This window comes from Piliocolobus tephrosceles, chromosome 8 (genome assembly GCF_002776525.5).
Source record: "Piliocolobus tephrosceles isolate RC106 chromosome 8, ASM277652v3, whole genome shotgun sequence".
NCBI lineage: Eukaryota > Metazoa > Chordata > Mammalia > Primates > Cercopithecidae > Piliocolobus > Piliocolobus tephrosceles.
Window position 1 is genome coordinate 128149822 of NC_045441.1, and position 20676 is coordinate 128170497.

Consider the following 20676-nt stretch of genomic DNA (forward strand, 5'->3'; position numbering starts at 1 on the left):
AACAAGAGTAGAGGGAAATTCATAATTCGACTTAGAATATGTTGAATTTGTAGAGTCTACAGACATGCGACTTTACATCAAAAACCCCGATAAATTACCGAAGAAAACTCTTCTCCAACTATAACGCAATAACTTTCTAACAGCCGAATCATGAGTGAAAATCAGAGAAAGACAGGCATGGTTATATAAAATATTTTACAGAATGAATACCAACGGAACTAAGATTAAAGTAGACTATTATAGAACTGAATAAAATACTACAACAAAGATAACAGAGGACCAATAACTTCACATATAAAAGCATACTGATAAGATATAAAAACAGAACATAAACAAGTAAAGGTCCACCAAGTCTCTCAATGTAAAGGAAATGCATTTATACCCTACACTGTTTCCATTAAAGATTTAAGATAGCTCACTACAAAAATACACATAGTAAAATGGTAAGTGTAAATAATAGTAATAATTAAATGTAAAAATATTTTTTTACTTATCACTGGAAGAAATCTAGACTAGAAAAAAAGAAACAAAATATGCAGTGTATAAGGGCTTTCAGAAATATTGTTGATAATGAAAGTAAAAAGGTCAACACAAGTGGCATGACTCTTACTATCCATTAGGAGAAAACACGGCCATTTCTCACTTTAAAAAGGACACTTTTGCTTTTCCCCCAATTGAAAAGATAGCATTTCATGATAAAAATTTCTCTACATTAATTCAGCTTTATGAAAACGTATTATTGGCCAGGCGCGGTGGCTCACGCCTGTAATCCCAGCACTTTGGGAGGCCGAGACGGGCGGATCACGAGGTCAGGAGATCAAGACCATCCTGGCTAACACGGTGAAACCCCGTCTCTACTAAAAAATACAAAAAATTAGCCGGGCGAGGTGGCGGGCGCCTGTAGTCCCAGCTACTCGGGAGGCTGAGGCAGGAGAATGGCGGGAACCCGGGAGGCGGAGCTTGCAGTGAGCTGAGATCCGGCCACTGCACTCCAGCCTGGGCCACAGAGCGAGACTCCATCTCAAAAAAAAAAAAAAAGAAAAAAAAGAAAACGTATTACACTGTCTCTGTTTCTCAAATGTTATGTTACTGCAGGGCAGTTGAATTTAAAAAAAACAACAACAATTTACACAGTAACATTTGGGGATAACTACAATAAACAGAACAAAAAATTTAACTTCATAAAGCTGCTTCTTGTGGTACCCCTTGATGAAGATAAACCACAAAATATTGAAATGTAACTCAATAGCTAGGTAGGTGGAGAGTAGGAAGGAAGGGAGAAAGGGAAAGGGAACATGAAATGGGTGAGGTATACAGACTTCTGATGGTCCATCCTGAGCCACAGGAAGAATGGATACAAGTTAAAGGAATGGATAAACTGCCCATCCTTCAAACTATAGCAACTAGGCTTTGGTAAAAGTTCAGTAAGAGACGAAGAGTAGAAAGAGTCTCACGCCTGTAATCCCAGCACTTTGGGAGGCCAAGGCAGGCGGATCACCTGAGGTCAGGAGTTCGAGACCAGCCTGACCAACAAGGTGAAACCTCGTCTCTAATAAAAACACATAATTAACTGGGCGTGGTGGCACATGTCTGTAATCCCAGCTACTTGGGAAGCTGAGGCAGGAGAATTGCTTGAACCCAGGAGGTGGAAGTTATGGTGAGCTGAGATTGCACCATTGCACTCCAGCCTGGGCAACAAGAGTGAAACCGTCTCAAAAAAAAAAAAAGAGTAGACAGAGTGAGGTAGAAGTCTCTGGAGAGAACCCAAAGGTTATATACTCTGTACTACTGGCTGAGGATGGACCTACAAAAATTGAGTATCATCCAAACACAGTACTGCTAAGATCCTTCCATGAAAATTGCGAAGCCTCATTAAAGGCTGTCCCACATCAGCATAGATAAGGACCCCATTAATAAAATGCCAAATGTAAAATGAAAAAATAAGGACAATCAGAAAGTAGACACCAGAAAACTATTCACTCATATATTTTTAAAAATGCAAATGACAGTATCCTTTAGCATCTATAAGCTAAGCAAAAGTAAAAAATAGCTGGAAAAATTCAATATTCTGCAGATTTTAAGACAGGAGTTATATTCAAAATTTGTTAGAGGCTGGGTGCAGTGGCTCACGCCTGTAATCCTAGCACCCTGGGAGGCTGAGGCAGGCAGAGTGCTTGAGCCCAGGAGTTCAATAATAGCCTGGACAATATGGCAAAATACCCTCTCTACAAAAAAAAATACAAAACATTAGCCAGTAGTGGTGCATACCTGTAGTTCCAGCTACTCAGGAGGCTGAGGTGGGAGGATCACCTGAGCTCAGGAAGTCAAGGCTGCAGTGAGCCAAGATCACGTCACTGCACTTCAGCCTGGACAACAGAGCAAGATCATCTCAAAAAAAATTGTTAGAAAAAGGCAAGTAGTTAAATAAACTATGAGATATTAATGCATCTGTGCAAAAACATTACGTATGATGTGAACAAATATAGAAAGATGCTTATGAAACAATATTAAGTAAAAAAAAAAAAAAGTGTGCAAAGTACTCTATGATTGCCACAATATAAACTGACAGAAAAACTATGGTGGACCACAAAAGTCAGCAGAGCTCCATCCACCCAGCCTGAGGAAAGCACCTAGGAGCTGCAGGTAGAAGCTGCCATCTTCAGCACTTGCCCTGGACTGGCCCCATCTGCACTCAATTTTAGCCTCTCTTTGCCTGATCAACGTCCAACCCCATCCCCAACCACCCATGCCCAACTGTATCCTTCCAAAAGGACATTTTCTCCTTTTCCATCTTCTTTACTTCTCACAACACACTGTGAGGTAGATGTTATTATGACCATTACAAATCTATCATTAAATGAATGAATGGTTACAAATGAAAGCTAAACAGAAGGCTTGTTTTCAGATCTTCCAAGCTGGACAAGCTTCTTCTTAGTTCACTGACCCCCTTTAAGGTTTACCTGGGCAGGGCTTCTTAGCTGACTGAGCAGGGACAGAAGCCAGAGGACCAGCTTCTGCGGCTCCAACTGCGTGCACTCCTTGCTTCTCAAGGCCTTGTGAATGCTCAGTAGAAGGCGATGAATTCTCTACAAAGAGGAAAGGGATAAGTTTTCCTACGACACCCCAAGTTTCATTTTATGTTGGGAGCAATGGCCCAGCTAACCAGACATCAGACAAGACTCCCAACACCTGGATTTGGAGAGTTCATGTCTTCTGGATTTTAAAAAATTATGTGTGTGTGTGTGTGTATAAAAAATAGAGAAGAGAGAGAGCAAGCAGCAAGTCATTGTGTCACAGGAGAGACTCACCAAGCAAAACCAGATGAAGATAGTGACAAGCCCTAGACACAGCATACCTGCCAACCTGCCACCACTCACGGTTCCCTAAACAGCCCCGACAATGGTATATGCAGAGCCCTCCCTGCCTGCATTCACTACATCTGACACTAACATCCCAACACATGAAAAGCTTAGCATGGTGAAAGTTTAGCAACTCCACCTTTGGTGATTTACTTTACCCAACAGCAATTCTCCTAAGCCTACCACCCACTGATTTTCCGGTACCAGCAAATGTAACAGAGTAAGTAACCGAATGCATTATAATTAAAATAACACCAAACCACACTTTGTAGACTTTAAAAAACTACTAAAGGCCAGGTGCAGTGGCTCACGCCTGTAATCCCAACACTTTGGGAGGCCAGGGCTGGAGGACTGCTTGAGCCCAGGAGTTCAAAACCAGCCTCGTCAACACAGCAAAACCTTGTACCTACAAAAGAAAAATTTAAAACAAAACAGCTGGACATGGTGGCATGTGCCTATAGTTCCAGCTACTAGGGAGGCTGAGCAGAAAGATCACTTGAGCCCAGGAGTTCCAGGCTGCAGTGAGTCATCATTGCGCCACTGTACTCCAGCCTAGGCAACAGAGCAAGATCCTGTCTCCAAAAACAACAACAAAAATTACTGAAAGACTATGGGAATATATTTATAATGGGAATATGCAATATTCCTAGCAAGATGAGAAAATATGTTGTATAAAGTAGAAATGTAAGATATTAAATTAACATGTACTTTGAGCACAACTGGATTCGTGTTTATATATAACAGAACTAAAGGGCCTATCATAAAATTGTAACAAGTATAGTAGATTAGAGTGAGCAAAATCATATACAATTTGCATTTCCAGTTGCTATTTTCCAAATTGTTCTATAATGTCATTAAAATTACTTAAAAATTAACAAGGCCAAAATTCTATTTATGAAAAGAAAGCCATCCCTACATTAATCTTACTTTTCCAGTCACTGGCCCATCTCCTTCCTCTTTTTCCTAACCACGCCATTAAAACTGTTCTACTGGGCCGGGCGCATGGCTCATGCCTATAATCCCAGCACTTTGGGAGGCCGAGGCAGGTGAATCATGAGGTCAAGAGACTGAAACCATCTTGGCCAACATGGTGAAACCCTGTCTCTACTAAAAACACAAAAATTAGCTGGGCATGGTGGCACATGCCTGTAGTCCCAGCTACTCGGGAGGCTGAGGCAGGAGAACCGCTTGAACGTGGGAGGCAGAGGTTGCAGTGAGCCACAGTCATGCCACTGCACTCCAGTCTGGGCGACAGACCAAGACTCCCTCTCAATAAAAAACCTGACATCCAATTTACCAACAAGCTACTGTTCAATCACTTGGGTAGATTCTAGTAGCTGGCAGTGACAGCGCTAAAGATAAACTCCATCCCTTCCCTCCTTTGGTTAGGATCACCATTCTATACAATAAAATGTTGCCCGTTCTAAATTTTCCCAAGAACAAAGCTGAAATTAACATAGGAACTGCTTTGCCCCCGGACTCACTTTCATGTCACTGTTCTTACTTCTTTACAGTGAAGCAGCCCAAAACTATATCTCTGATACTTCTCTGTCCTCCTTGAATTTTCCTACCTGTATTTTCAAGCATCTTGTGCAGCTTCATATGCTTGTAGGTGGAGATTATCTGAAAATTAACAACACTTGGAATATTCAGTCCTTGGTCCTGCAGCAGCTTCAAGGATGCAGCATGGATAAGCTGATGGGACCGTTTGCAGGTCTGGAGTTTGCACTCTCCCTTGACAAAGGATTTGCACACGTGAAACTTGTTGCATTTATCCTTCAGGTTGCAGTAGCCATAGAGGGCTTCCCCTTTGTTGTAGAGCAAACAGACCTGGTACAGAAATGAGGCAACACCTGAAATACCAGTTTTCATTTATTTATTTATTTATTTTGGAAGATGGAGCCTCGCTCTGTCACCCAGGCTGGAGTGCAGTGGCACCATCTTGGCTCACTGCAACCTCCGTCTCCTGGGTTCAAGCGATTCTCCTGCCTCAGCCTCCTGAGTAGCTGAGACCACAGGCGTTCACCACCACAGCCAGGTAATTTTTGTATTTTTAGTAGAGACAGGGTTTCACCATGTTGGCCAGGATGGTCTCCAACTCCTCACCTCAGGCGATCTGCCTGCCTCGGCCTCCCACAGTGCTGGGATTACAGGTGTGAGCCACCACACCCGGCCAATATTAGTTTTCACTCCATCTTTCAAGCCAATGAACTATAGCTTCTGTAGCTAAACTAAGACTAAATGACTCCTTCTGATCACCAGTGGCTGTTAAAGTCTTGGGGTGAAAGCCTGATGATAGTGCAGTGGTGCTACGCATACTCCAGCTGCTGTGGGTACTGGATGCTGGTGACTCACGGTTGCCCCTCTCTTACTTTACACTCTCAGCTGACCTGCCCTCTGCCCCCAAGGCCTGTAGCCAATGAATGACTTAGACAAAGCTAAAAAAATGCTGAAGTGCCTCAAAGCTAGACTCAGTGTGATCTTTGTTCCACAGCTCCCCATGAATCAAGTCAAGGCCAGACTTAATGTGATTGTAGCTTTTCCTTCCTTAGACCCTGCTTCCCTCTCTCCCATACTGGGTTTTCCTGAAAAGCCCACCCTCAAAAAGAAAAAGAAAAGAAATTTTAAAAAAAAATTTAAAAAAAAACACACTGTATACCTGAAAATTGCTGTCCTTACCACACCCAAAAAACAATAGCTATGTGAAGTAATGGTATGCTAATTACCTTAATCGTTGCAATCAATTCACAATGTAAATATATTAAAACATCACATTATACGCTGTAAATATAAAATTTTTGTCAACTATACTTCAATACAGACAAAAATTTGATAGAATTCAACTGTAAAACTACATAAGCCTGGCCAGGCACAGTGGCTCACACCTGTAATCCCAGTACTTTGGGAGGCTGAGGCAGGGGGATCACTTGACGTCAGGCATTTAAGACCAGCCTGGCCAACACGGTGAAATGCTATCTCCACCAAAAAGTACAAAAGTTAGCTGGACATGGTGGCACATGCCTATAGTCCCAACTATTCAGGAGGCTGAGGTAGGAGGATCACTCGAACTCAGGAGGCAGAGGCAACAGTGAGCCGAGGTAGTTCTGGCCTGTGTAACAGAGTAAGACCCTGTCTCAAAAAAAAACTATGTAAGTCTGATGTTTTCTTGTGCAAGCCTTCTAATGCTTTCAGGTGTGTTTAATGCTTTTATTTTAAAAATTTTTATGAGACTATTTTGGCCTTCCGTTTCTTCTTGAACCCATTTTGACGAGCTATATTTTTCTAGAAATTTGTCCATTAATGCACCAGCATGAACCTTATTTGTCTACTGTCTTTTTTATTGAGAGAGTGGTAAAAGCAATCATCAGGCATTTCATACAAGAGATGTGAGGCACCATTCATGCCTCATGCACTGTGTTTTTCCATGGACCCTGCTGTCCACATGGTCACATTTTGTGCCATATGTCACCTACTTCCAGTCCCAGATGATGGGAACAAGTGGAGGCAAGGGGGAGGCTCTTGTTGTAAGTGCAACCAACCCCTCAGCTGCTCACAAAACACTTAAGTAGTCTAATATGACAAGGTGAAGCTGGGCCCAGGATACACCCCAAAAAAGAGCACACCAAAAAAAATTCGATAGATTTGACAAAATAAAAATACTAAACTTCTATAAATCAAAAAGTACTATAAAATTAAAAGGCAAATAGCAGCAGCACCACACCTCCTCTCTGAGACAGGAAGGACTGGACCCAGCCTCATAGCTGCAGCCACCCTCCTCACCCTTCCAGCCAATAACCTGCTTCAGCTACTGCTTGGATCTACTTCAGGCAAAATGGTTGGTTGGAATGCATCTGGCTCAAAACCATGACGTACCAGACTTGGCTTCAGTGCTCGAAGAAATGAAACAGGTTACGCGTGTCAGGAAGAAACCTCCTTGTTCCTGAGATCAACTCCAGGACTGCCTTCGGGGTACAGATTCTGCTGCCTTGAGAGCAGCCTCTGCCACCTGCACCAAAGGCTCCAGCTCCTACCTCTAGTCTTGTGGCTATCTTCCATTCTAGACTCTGAAATGCCTTAGAGTTAAAATCGGGCCACAATGATGAACTATCCTCTGTTTTCTCAACATCTTCCCTTCTTTCCATCCCTCTTCTGGCCAAGTGGAGGTGTCTATGACAGCATCACTGTGCTAGATTAGAAAATCTTGCTTTTAATTGGTGGTCTTAATTGATGTTCCAATTTTCTCTTGGGATTTGTACTATTTTGTTTTTAAAACTTCTTTGTATATGGCTAAACCCAAACAAACATACTATTTTGCCATGATAGCAATTATAAAGGGTACCTTTAAAGCATGTGAAACTGAATCATGTTGCTTCAAAGCAATTAAAATATCTAAAGCTAAAAGAAAATTAAATGGGGAAAGTACTTGTAACAAATGTGACATGAGGGTGGCTCCTTGGTGACTCACCTCTGGTAAAAGACAAGGGTCATTCTGCAAAAGCAGGATCCGAAGCTGGGCTTCATTGAGACCAAAAAGTCCATGGTTTTTCAGCACCTGCATGTTGACAGGTGTGTGGATATCATGGGAAAGGGTACAGGTAGACCTAAAAGAACAAAGCCCTCGGTCAGATGCCCAGGTGAAGAAGGACCAGTCTATCCAATTCCTTGCCTTGAACAGCTTTCAATTTATTTAATACATGTGAAGTTGAATAATTTTCATGAAATCGGGGATAGCATGGCCTAATAAGCACTGATGGAAAATAAGAAAGTCGGGTTGAAGCAACTCCTCTCCCAGGGTCATTTGAATTTTCAGTAGGAATGCTTTGAAGCCAAGGGTCGCCTACCTCGCACCTCGCCTGAGAATGCACATCTGTTCTGTAGGCGACTGCACCTGGCCTTCTCCCCAGCAACAGCTGCCCACCCCCACAGTCCACTAACGTTAAAAGGAAAGTGCCCCTATCCCCAGCACCGCTTTGGCGGTGTGTGTGGCTAGAGACAACCAAGGAAAATTCGGGGATGTGAAGCACAGCCTGGGATCAGGAGGCAGCCCCGAACCCCAGCTCTGGCAGTCAGGAACCACAGGGCCTCACCCAAGCCCTCCAGCCCTGTTTCCTGGGGTGAGATTGGCTCAGCGCTGTTAAAACTAGAGGGCACAGACCCGCTTCTGCAAAAGTGTGTGGATATGGGGGAACGGGCGATTTCCGGATAAAGGGTCCAGGGATCTCACGGGATCCTCAGACGCCCCTTGCCCCCCACCTCCAGCCAAAGATCACCGGAGTAAGTGAACTCCAAAGTCCCAGTCCGGATTTAACCCGGCCGCGCCGCGCAGGATCCGGGGGGGGGGGGGGGGGCGGGGGCAGCAACTTTTCTAGCGGGGGCGGTAGAGACGTCTCCATGGAGAAGACCTTCGCGCCTTTCCGCCCAGCTGCTGGGAGCGCGGGGGAGGCCGCCCCGGGAAGGGCCTGCGGGAGGGGGTCGTCCAGCCCTGCGTCCCCGGCACTGGCCGGGAAGAAGCCCCCCTTCCCGTAGCTCCCGCTTCCAGCCGGACCGCCAGGCCCGCGGCCAGCGCCCACAGTCCCCGCCCGCCGTCGCCTTCTCACCAGCAGTCCCGGTTGGGACACTTGCCCAGCATGTGCCGGCGGCAGAAGTGCAACTGGTCACAGGCCTGGCACTCGCCGCGCTGGTAGCGGGCGCAGAGGCGCACAGAGGACACGGCCACAACCCTCCAGGCGGAGGTGCCGCCACCGCCCACCGCGCCGGCCGCCGCCTCGGCCTCCGCGTCTCCGAGGCCCTCCTGGGTCTCCACCTCCTGCAGCAGGAAACGCTCGGGCCCGGCGCGCTGCAGCACGTCCCGGAGCCTGGCCTCCGACAGCTCCACGTGGCCGCGCAGGTCCCGCAGGAACATGCGGCCGCCGTGGGCGCACAGCACCTTGGTGAGGAAGGAGCACACCGTGGGCTCCGCCATGGTCGCTGGCGCGGACCCTGTGCGCGCGCGGCGCCGAGAGAGAGCCGGGGCGGGCAGGCTCCTCCCAGTCACGTCCGCGATTTCCAGCGAACATTCCGGGGATGGGCCTGGGCCTGGGCCTGGCAAGGGGTGGGCCTGCGGGAGGCCGGGCGAGGGGCGGCCCCGGCGCGTGGAAACAGAGTACGGTGCCTGCGGATCCCCTGGACGCGGACTCAGGCGGGGACAGCGTTGATGGAGCGTCTGCTCTGCCCGGGCACCGTTCAGGGCGAGGCCTGGCCTTGAGGGACTTGTATAGTGGGAGTCACAAAGGACTCGCCAAGAAGTAAGACAACTGGTAGTGCTAGGGAGGCCTGCGGAGAAGGCGAAATAGGTAAAAAGTTGTAGGTGGTGGGTGGCCGGGCTGCTTCTGGGGAGGTGGCCACTAGCCACATGTGGCTGCTGAGCACTTGTGGGATTTGTTGTTGTTGTTGTATTTTTATTTTTATTTTTATTTTTGGAGACAAGGTCTCACTTTATCGCCCATGCTGGAGTGCAGTGGCACTATCATAGTTTGTTGCAGCCTGGAACTCCTGGGCTCAAGCGATCCTCCCACCTCAGCCTCCTGAGTTGCTGGGACCATAGGTTCACACCACTAATTTTTTTGGTTTTTTGTTTTGTTTTGTGGAAACGGGGGTCTCCCCATGTTGCCCAGGCTGGTCTCGAACTCCTGAAGCTTTCCACCTGCCTCCGCCTCCCAGAGCGGAGGAATTACAGGCGTGAGCCACCCCGCGGGACTACTTAGCTTTATTGGAAAGTGGCTAGTCCAAATTGAGATGTGATGTAAGTGTGAAATACACACATTAGATTTTGAGGACTGAGAATGAAAAAAAGAATGTAAAATATCTCATTAACTTTATATGAATCACATGTTAAACTGATAATATTTTGGATATATTTGGATAAATAAAATATTATGACAACTTCATGTGTTGCTTCTACTTTCCTAATGTAGCTACGAGGAAATTTTAAATTGCAAATGTGAATTACCTTATTTTTGTTGAGCGCCAATCTAGACCTGCCTTAAGCATCCATGCTTTTTGTCCAACACCTTGCTTGTTTAATGAACATTTGTTGAGCCAACCACTAACGCAGTGACAGTACAAAGATGAATCAGACCATCAGAGAACTCAGCCAGCTTAGCTGCTCTTTTACAAGGTGCTTGTGAGGATTAAATGCATTAATGTCGTGTGATGTAAAGAAGCTGGAGAGGAAGACAGTTGGCCAGATACCAGAAGACCTTCTCTGCCGTGCTGTGAAATGTGGACTTATATCCCGGGAACTTTGGGAAGTCACTAAAGGATTTTCATCCGGGAAGTGTGGATGTCTCCTGAATGCCACTCAAGGTGTGTCATTCAGCTCTGAGCTTTAATGTCTTCTCTTCAGCAAAACCTTTCCTGACCTCTCAAATCAAAAGTAGTTCCCCGGTCTGCATGGAACTTACCACTGATATTTTTCTTCTCTATTGTTTTATATATTTGGCTATAGAATTCAGGCTCATGAAAGCAGGAACCTTGTTTTGCTCATTGGTGTATCCCTACCACCTAAAATAGTACCTGGCTATATTGTAGGATAGGTGTTTTAGAAAAAACCCTGGCAGCAATGAGAGATTGGATTTCTAGAAAAGCAAGACAAGGTGGGGAATAACAGAAAATAAACAGGATTTGAGGAACTACAACCCCAATATTATTTATGTTGAGTTTGCAATGGACAACCCAAGATAAGATGCTCAACAGGCAGGTGTATTCGGTATACAGGTCTAGACCTTGAGGGACATGAGAAGGGAAGGGATGTGGATTTGTGTTACATCAGAGTGTTAGGTAACTGAGAGTTGATAAGATCACCTGACAAAAATGAAGAGTGTGAAAAAGCGGAGGTGGGGGGAAAGAACAATAAGCAAGTAGGGGGAGAGAAAAATAGGCAGTAGCCTACGTCCCCTTGGCACTCAGCATTTGTTCCTGAACTCGCTGCCTAAGCTTTTTCCAACAGAAGGAGCAAGCAGCCAGCAGGAAAAGCGGGCTACAATTACCAAGGAGCCAACACCTCCAGGAAGAGCCTTCATCCAGGGATGCTGGGGAATTGTTGGTTTGACGATGCACTCTCAACCCCAAAGTTGGCATAGGATTATTTTAAACTAAAGACATTTAAGATTCAATAGAGGCAAAAAGAAGCCTTCTCGAAGCTTCCTTTATTTCAGTAAAAGCAGAACCTTTTGGGAATGAGGCTGCCATTCATCCCCTCTCCAGGGGTATATGGACATAAAATAGAAGACCATGTGCACCTGCATAAACAAACGATCACAAACTTTCTTATCTCCTGTTTGTTCCCTAGAAACCCCTTCGTTCTTCCCGCAGGAGTCTTTTTGCCCCCTCTCTCCCCTATTAAGTTAGGTGAATAAATCATCATCATTTCTTTTGTGCACTGCCATATGCATATGTATTTTTTCTCTTGTCAGTTAAATTTGCAGCCCCTCAGAACTGAACCTAAGAGGGTTGAGGAAAAGTTTTTCCTCCCCAACAATGGATCAAACAGCCCAACTCATTATTCCTCATGTGGAACCACTTGGAGGTGTACATTCCATGGTGTCCCAGTGTTTCCTCAGTGGAACTGAACCCCGGTTGCCCACAGCCACCCCTGCTCATTAGCACTCACCATACAGTCTTCCTTCCTTTCCCTGCCCCACTTCCCCATTCTCCTGCCAGTGTTTCTTAGGATCTCCTCCCAAGTAAACTGTGTGCATTCAATCCTTGTCTGATTGCTCCTGAGGGAACATAGCCTAACATATAAACTGATAAGGAGAGGTTAGAGAAAAATGAGAGTCATTCATGGACACGCGGAGGAGAGAGTTTCAAGGAGGAAGTGATCCGCATGGTGAGATACTACAGGGAGGAGCTTTCCTACAAGGGAAAGCTTGTAGGCAGTGATAACCTAGGCAAGTTTATTTCAGAGGAATAACGAGGAAAGGTAGATTTCTGTAGGTTAAAAAAAGAAGAAAGGAAAAATTTGGGACTTTAGACTACTTCTAAAAGTAAGTAAGGTAATGATAATAAGAGGAAGACACGAGACTGAGAAAGGTATTTTATTATAGGAGAGACAAGCATAGTTACATGCTGAGTAGAAAGAGCCAGCAAGGCCAGGCGCGGTGGCTCACGCCTGTAATCCCAGCACTTTGGGAGGCCAAGGCGAGCAGATCACGAGGTCAGGAGATCGAGACCATCCTGGCTAACATGGTGAAACCCCGTCTCTACTAAAAATACAAAAAATTAACCAGGTGTGGTGGCGGGAACCTGTAGTCCCAGCTACTCGGGAGGCTGAGGTAGGAGAATGGCGTACACCCAGGAGGTGGAGCTTGCAGTGAGCCGAGATTGCGCCACTATACTCCAGCCTGGGGGACAGAGAGAAATTCCATCTCAAAAACAAAAAGAAAAGAAAGAGCCAGTAAGAAGGGAAAGTTGAAAGTAAAGGAGGCCAGGCATGGTGACTCATGCCTGCAGTCCCAGCACTTTGGGAGGCTGAGGCAGGAGAATCACTTGAGCCCAGGAGTTTGAGATCCGCCTGGGCAACATGGTAGAACCCCATCTCTACTAAAAATGCAAAAATTAGCTAGGCATGGTGGCATGTGCCTGTAGTCCCAGCTACTCAGGAGGCTGAGTTGGGAGGATTGCTTGAGTCTAGGAGGTCAGAGGCTGCAGTGAGCCAAGATCGTGCTACTGCACTCCAGCCTGGGCAACAGAAAAAGGTAGGAAGGAAGGGAAAGGAAAGAAAAGGAAGAAGAAAAAGAAAGAATATAAAGGAAAGGGGAATGGTAATCAGTGGGGGATGTCCATAAGCAGTGAGAGAGAATGGGAGACGTCAGAGGAACTAACCTCCTCCAGGAGGGGAGATGCTTCTTCTGTTCACACAACAGGAAAGGAGACAAGGATTAGAGCATCTAAAGACAAGTTTGTAGGCTTTGTTTTGTTTTGTCTTTTTAAGTTTAAGGCAAGACCAAGAATCGGTGGTGGAGAGTCACTTGAGGAGACCATAAAGGCTTGACAAAGCTGACTTGTGGAATGGGGAGAAGGCTGACAGGTAGGACCGGTGGGTATGGGGAGGGCCTTGTCAAGGCCACATATTGGTAGTGGCATGGATCCAAACAGTGCTGCAATTCTCCTAAAAGCTCTCAAGGTGTAAGAACAGAATTTGATTGATTCACTGTTAGGTTTTGCCAGTGGATGAGACTTAAGGTCCAAGGTTCTGGTTGATTGAAAGTATGAATTCAAAGAGTGATCGGGGGCTGGATGCAGTGACTCATGCCTTTAATCCCACCACTTTGGGAGGCCAAAGCAGGTGGATCACCTGAGGTCGGGGATTCAAAACCAGCCTTAGCAACGTGGTGAAACCCTGTCTCTACCCAAAATTACAAAAATTAGCCAGGTGTGGTGGCACATGCCTGTAGTCCTAGCACTTTGGAAGGCCAAGGCAGGAGGATCACCTGAGGTCAGGAGTTCGAGACCAGCTTGGTCAACATGTTGAAACCTCATCTCTACTAAAAATTAGCCAGGCGTGGCAGTGGGTACCTGTAATCTCAGCTACTCGGGAGGCTGAGGTGGGAGAATCACTTGAACCTGGGAAGCGGAGGCTGCAGTGAACTGAGATCGCACCACTGCACTCCAGCCTGGGAGACAGAGTGAGGCTCTGTCTCAAAAAAAAAAAAAAAAGAGAGAGAGAGAAGAAAAGAAATAGTGGCCAGGGGCTGAACAATGGGCTGGAGACTAGATAAGGGAGGAGTGAAGACAGCAAGGGGCTGTATGTGAGCAGAGAAACACAATGTACGAAATGTAGGAAGGCAAGAGAGCTAAAAAGCAGGCTGGGGTCAGAGGTAGAATATAGAGGTTTGAGATTTCAGAAAGAGCAGTTCTAGACCAGATGTGGTGGTTCATGCCTGTAATCCCAGCACTTTGGGAGACCGAGGCAGGAGGATCAGTTGAGGTCAGGAATTCAAGACCAGCCTGGCCAACATGTCGAAACCCCATCTCTACTAAAAATTAGCTGGGCATGGTGGCGCCTATAATCTCAGCTACTTGGGAGGCTGAGGCAGGAGAATCGCTCGAACCCCAGAGGCAGAGGTTACAGTGAGCTGAGATCACACCATCGGTCTCCAGCCTGGGAGACAGAGCAAGACTCTGTCTCAAAAAAAAAGAAAGCAGTTCTAGAGTAATTCTGACTGATGACAGTGGGGTGATCGATGTTGATTCCCCGAATAGTGAGGACAGTGAAGACAAGTGTTAATGACATCTAAGGCTAGGGGTGTTGCATGGGTTGACCACAGTGAATACTGAAGGAAAAGGGGGGATTTTGAGTGGAGAGGAAGACTATGAGGCAGAGTGTGGAGAAGACTCCAAGAGTAAATGCATGAGTTAATGGGGGAAGGGTGGGAAAGTGAGAGAGAAGAGGTCAAGACTGTTCCTACAGATACACACTTAACCCGCAGACTCTGCAGCTGAACTTCCGGGTTTAGAATCTTGGTTCTGTTACGCAGTAGCCGTGACACCACGCACAGGTTATCTGACTCCTCAGCAGATGTTTAGATCCTGGAGTCAGAGTGTGTGACATTTGAATCTGGGAATAAATAAGACCATTCATGGGGAAGTGCATAGAGGGGTAAAAAGGAAAGATCCCAGAGCAGACTGTTGAAGCATGTAGATTTTTCAGGAAGAAGAGGGTGACATTAAATGCCGGGCAGGTTCACAAGGGAATGGAAAAGAGAAAACAGGAGGTTGAGATTGGGGGTGGTATTTTAGAACTGGAGCTTTTAAGACTTAAGCACTTCCCGGAACATTCTGATGTCTCCTCCCACTCGGATTCTGAAGCTCACTCTCAAGCTTATGGTCACTCAGGCATGCATGTGTAGCATGAGCTTTGCAGCAAGTCACTCTGGGGACATACACTGATATCACTGTTATAAATTCATCCGCTCTGGTCTTAACCTTCTAAATGAAACCTGTCTGTTATCCCCTGAACTCTTCCCAAGACATGTCCCAGAACATGGCCCCCATGGCCCTGGACACACACACTTAGCACTCAACTAAGTATTGCCTTTCATGGCAGTTCTCTTTACAGTAGCTAAGATATGAGGGTATGAGTGGAAAGTGGTTGCTATTTAGCTTCATTTCCTTTTTCTTTTCCTTTTTTTGAGACAGAATCTTACTCTGTCACCCAGGCTGGAATGCAGTGGCAGTCTTGACTCACTGCAACCTCCACCTACTGGGTTCAAGCGATTTTCCTGCCTCAGCTTCCCAAGTACCTGGGACTACAGGTGTGTGCCATCATGCCCAGCTAATTTTTGTATTTTTAGTAGAGACAGGGTTTCACCATGTTGGCCAGGATGGTCTCGATCTCTTGACCTCGTGATCCACCCAACTCAGCCTCCCGAAGTGCTGGAATTGTAGGCGTGAGCCACTGCACCCGGCCATAGCTTCATTTCTACCAAATGCTGAACTGAGGAGTCCACCAGAAACTAGATAATGGCAGGTTTTCTTGGGTGCACTATGACAAAGTAAATAAACTCATAGAAAAAAATAATCAAAAAACATCAAGATCTGCTCATGCTTGGTTTGATAGCATTTTTGCGTGTTTGAATCCAGGTGCTTTGACAGCAATGACTTTGCTACACCTTGCTTTATGGTCCAAGTCAAATGGCAGTTTTACCTTCACTTTATCAAATCTCTGCTGCCATAGAACTTGCTCTCCCTCTCCATTTCCCTCACTCTCTCCCTGCTCCCTCTCCACTGAAAGCTTTGTGATTAAAAAAGATAACGAGGCCAGGCGAGGTGGCTCACACCTGTAATCCCAGCACTTTGGGAGGCTGAAGTAGGTGTATCACCTGAGGTCAGGAATTCAAGACCAGCCTGGCCAATGTGGTGAAACCCCATCTACACTAAAAATACAAAAATCAGCCAGTTGTGGTGGCAGGCACCTGTAATCCCAGCTACAGGAGGCTGAGGTAGGAGAATTGCTTGAACTCAGGAGGCGGAGGTTGCAGTGAGCCGAGATTGCGCCACCGCACTCCAGCCTGGGTGACAGAGTGAGACTCCATCTCAAAAAAAAAAAAAAAAAAAAGAAGGTAATGAGTAGGGAAGGGCTTTTGAAGGAGGAATGGCTGATAGGGTAATTCTGCTTATCACCATTTATATTTTTAACTTTTGTGCCTCAGCCTGGCCCTGTTCACACCCCTGAGACTAAAGGAAGAAAGATATGTTAGCAGCTTTCAGCCCTTCCCTCTCTGATCCCCAGACAAAAGATGTGGGGGCCATCACCACCACCGTGCCTTGCCCAGGTGACTTGGTCATTGAGCCCTGGAATGATAAAGCTGGAAGGGGCAAAACTCATCATCTCTCTCCCATTGAATAACTGGTGTCTGCAGTTGATGATGTTTTTGGAGATACCTAGAAATAGATCAAATAAAGGCAATAGAATCAAATTATTTAATTCTTTTTATTAGACAGTTCAAATTAAGCTTGAAGAACAAGAAGCAATATAACTCAACTATTGAAATATAAATAGTTGAGCTTAATTTATTCAACAAAATTTAACCAATATATCAGTGTACAAAGCATGCTGCTGGGCTGGGCATCAGGCGTGGCGCAGCGAACAAGACAGACTGACTCACCCCTCAGGGGGCTTACATTCTAATGCGGAAAGCAGATAATTTCAGTTTGGATACATAATACAAATTATCAAAGCAAGGCGCCAGTATTTTAAAAATAAGGGGTTCGGGAGGCAAGTATCTGACCTATTCTATAGAAGGACTCCTTAGGGAAGTAACAGTTGAGCCAATCTAAGGATGCTAGATATTCGCTAGGTCAGTGGAAAAAATCAGTGGTTCTCACTATGGTCAGTGGGTTGTTGGTGGTTTCATAATAACTGGGGACTACTCCCGGCACTGAGTGGATGCAGCCAGGGAGAACGATGTCCTGCAGTGTGTGGGTTAGTGCCACACAACGAAGAATTATTCTGTACCCTGTACGACGGTCTAATGTCCTGCTGGACGTTTATGTAGGACCTACAGCTTGTCCAAGAGAGTAACTCATTTGTTTTCTCTGAGACAATCTGTAATTTGTCTTGTCCTATTATCCTTAAGTAAGGTAACTTCGCTCTTTCTTTTCCCATATACAGATTATGTATATGCTCTGTTTTGACTTTACCGTAACACTGGTTTTCATTCTAGTGTCCCCCATCCCTCTAGTTTCATTTTCCTATACTTGTTTACAGGAAGTAGCCTCTAATCGGCTCTTAAATCCAAACCTACTCATTACAAGGAAGAGTAAACATCTGTCTGTTTCAAACAGCGGAGTCATGCCTGAGCATTTACATAATGAATTCATCTTCTTTTCATTATAAATTTCTTCTTTTCTATTTCTCCTTAATAAGAGAGTTAGGGCATTAAATTGATTTTTTAAGAAATTCATGTGTGTAAGTAGATTGTATTATCTATGAGTCATTTCAGGACAGCAAAGAGAATGTTACAAAATATCTGCTCTGAAAAGGGTGAATAGATCTGATAGGGTTTGTGGTTGTCACCATGACTGGGCGTGGGGGTGGGTGCGCTAATAGCATTTAGTATGTGAGAGCCGAGTATGCAGAACATCTTGCAATACATTGGACAGTTCCTCACAATAAGAAATTATTCTGCACCCTATACGAATTTTGAATGTCTCACCAGACATTCATGTATGACCTATAGCTCGTCTGCAAGAATATATCCTCACTTTCTCCACTTCGACAATCTGTACATTTTCTTGCATAGTATCTTTATTTCAATAAAGGTTATTTCGTTCTTTCTCTTATATACAAATAAGTATTATCATATGCAAAGAAGTTACTGTATCCCTAGTTTTTATTCTAATGTCCACCCGTATCCCTGCTTTTACACTTTCCCGCATATGGTCTGATCTCCTACCTTCTAAGTTCAAATTGATGCATTATAAATAGTTGTAAGCATCTGACTACTTCATTAGGTCTTCAATTACAGTTGTGCCCAAGTTAGGTACCTTTTATTTCCTCTTTATGTTAATATTAGTTTTATTTAATTTTTAATTTATTTCTAAAATTGTGTGTAGGTGGAGCAGATTACCTCTGAATTGGATTTGGAGGATAATAAAGAAGATGTATTTGTATTTGTCATTTAGAAAAAAAAAAGGCAGAAATGCCATTGAGAACCACTGAACTAGCTAAAAATGGGAACCACAAAACTGAAAGAAAGCCAGAGTGGCTTGTGCAGAAGAAACTAAATGATAGAGGGTAAGGGAGGGAGAGATCACATGGGGCCACGACAGCGGCTTTGAACTTTATCCTGAAGACTTGATTTATGCTTTGAATGTGCATTACTAAGTAAATTTTTAAAAGTAACACCTTCTTGCCGGGCGCGGAGGCTCAAGCCTGTAATCCCAGCACTTTGGGAGGCCGAGACGGGCGGATCACGAGGTCAGGAGATTGAGACCATCCTGGTTAACACGGTGAAACCCCGTCTCTACTAAAAAAATACAAAAACCTAGCCTGGCGAGGTGGTGGGCGCCTGTAGTCCCAGCTACTCGGGAGGCTGAGGCAGGAGAATGGGGTAAACCCGGGAGGCGGAGCTTGCAGTGAGCTGAGATCCGGCCACTGCACTCCAGCCTGGGCGACAGAGCGAGACTCCGTCTCAAAAAAAAATAAATAAATAGCCTTCTTGCTCTGAAGAAAACACAGCAAACAACTTAGAAGGGGAACAGAGATATTTAAGAGGTAAAACTAGATTTAGAAACTGCTTAGATGTTTATCAGGAGGGAGAGGAAGGAGTCAAAGATGACTTCCGGATTTCTGCTTGAGCCAATGGGTAGATGGTGATGCTATTCACTTACATACAGATCCTGGGAGAGGAACAGACTCATGTGAGGGAAGTAGATGGAGAGTTCCACTTTGGATATGTTGAATCAAAGATGCCTGGGAAATATCCAGCTAGTGGTGTCTAATGGGCTGTCGGAAAGAGTTGGGCAAACTGCACCCCTACGATGTGAGGGTCAAGTTCAGAAAATGAACACTCCAAAACGAAAGATACCATGAAAGAAAGAAGTCAATGAGAATAAGCATTCGTGGTAACCCTCCCAGAAAATAACTCTACTCTAAAAAATCTCTCTCTAATTTTTTTACTGGTGGAGCCGTTTAAGCCAAGGAGTTTGGAGATCTCTGTGATGATCCAAAATCTGACTAATATAAAATCAACTCTGATGCTAGTGAAATCTGACTTATAACATGTCTGCTAGAAGAAATTATAACAGGAAACTTTAGTGACTGGTAAGGAATGTTGAAAAGGGAAAATCAAAAGGAAAAACCTGGTTCATAAGAAGGAAGGAAATATTGGTCCAAGCACGTCAAGGGCTCTAAGTAAAAATCGATGGTACTACAATTCCATATAATCCATTACATTTGGAAAAAGAAGTTCCTGGTAGGCACAGGGCCTCTTTGGGATATTGTTCTTTGTTCTGATTCTGTGCTCACCAGGAAACAAATGTCATCCCCGTAGGGGGCCCGTCCTTCAGTAGGAATGGCCCTGCTCCTAGGTTCTTGGCTCATTTGCCAAGACTACAATAGCACTCGCATTTATCAGTTATGCTCGTGTGAAGCTGGTTATTGCAATTCATTGTTCCCAAAATACTTTCATGAAAAGCCTGACCTGCGAAAAAGCCTTCTCTGTAATCATATTAATTAGAACATAAATGTCTACTTTGCCATAATTATACAAAGAGCCCAAATGGGCAATTAACTCCAGTTGGTTGCTTTTCTCTGAGCCACACTTGCCAGCTCTTATTACCGCATTCCAGAGAGAGTCAACCTGGTTGGAGCTTGTCCCCTAAATAAATGTAGCGATAAAGAAATGGGTGCTCCAAATCAGTTTCATCAGAATGATGAGGTACAGTACTGCAGCTACGTCTGCAATAGCATTTCAACTTTACTTTTTTTTCCCCTAGCATGTCCTTAAGCATTTTCTTCCCAGTTTTTCATAATCTTTCTTCTAAAGCTGTAATGTCTTATATCCTTAATAGGCGTGTTTAGATTTCTCCCAAATTTTCCAAATTAACTTTCTTTCTTTTTTTTTTTTTTTTTTTTTTTTTGAGACGGAGTCTCGCTCTGTCGCCCAGGCTGGAGTGCAGTGGCCAGATCTCAGCTCACTGCAAGCTCCGCCTCCCGGGTTTACACCATTCTCCTGCCTCAGCCTCCCCAGTAGCTGGGACTACAGGTGCCCGCCACCTAGCCCGGCTAGTTTTTTGTATTTTTTAGTAGAGACGGGGTTTCACCATGTTA

General features: G+C 45.0%; 1 protein-coding gene across 1 annotated transcript; it reads right to left on the reverse strand.

The window, feature by feature from the left end:
- Positions 1-1970: 1970 nt before the first annotated feature.
- ZC3HAV1L (zinc finger CCCH-type containing, antiviral 1 like) lies at positions 1971-9340 on the reverse strand. Its single transcript, XM_023190102.2, has 5 exons — positions 8957-9340; positions 7825-7960; positions 4931-5189; positions 2961-3086; positions 1971-2813 (listed from the first exon to the last, which is right to left on the reverse strand). Exons 1-5 carry the CDS (start codon positions 9319-9321, stop codon positions 2797-2799), a joined length of 903 nt encoding a protein of 300 aa, XP_023045870.1. The 5' UTR covers positions 9322-9340; the 3' UTR covers positions 1971-2796.
- Between the last annotated feature and the right edge of the window lie 11336 nt (positions 9341-20676).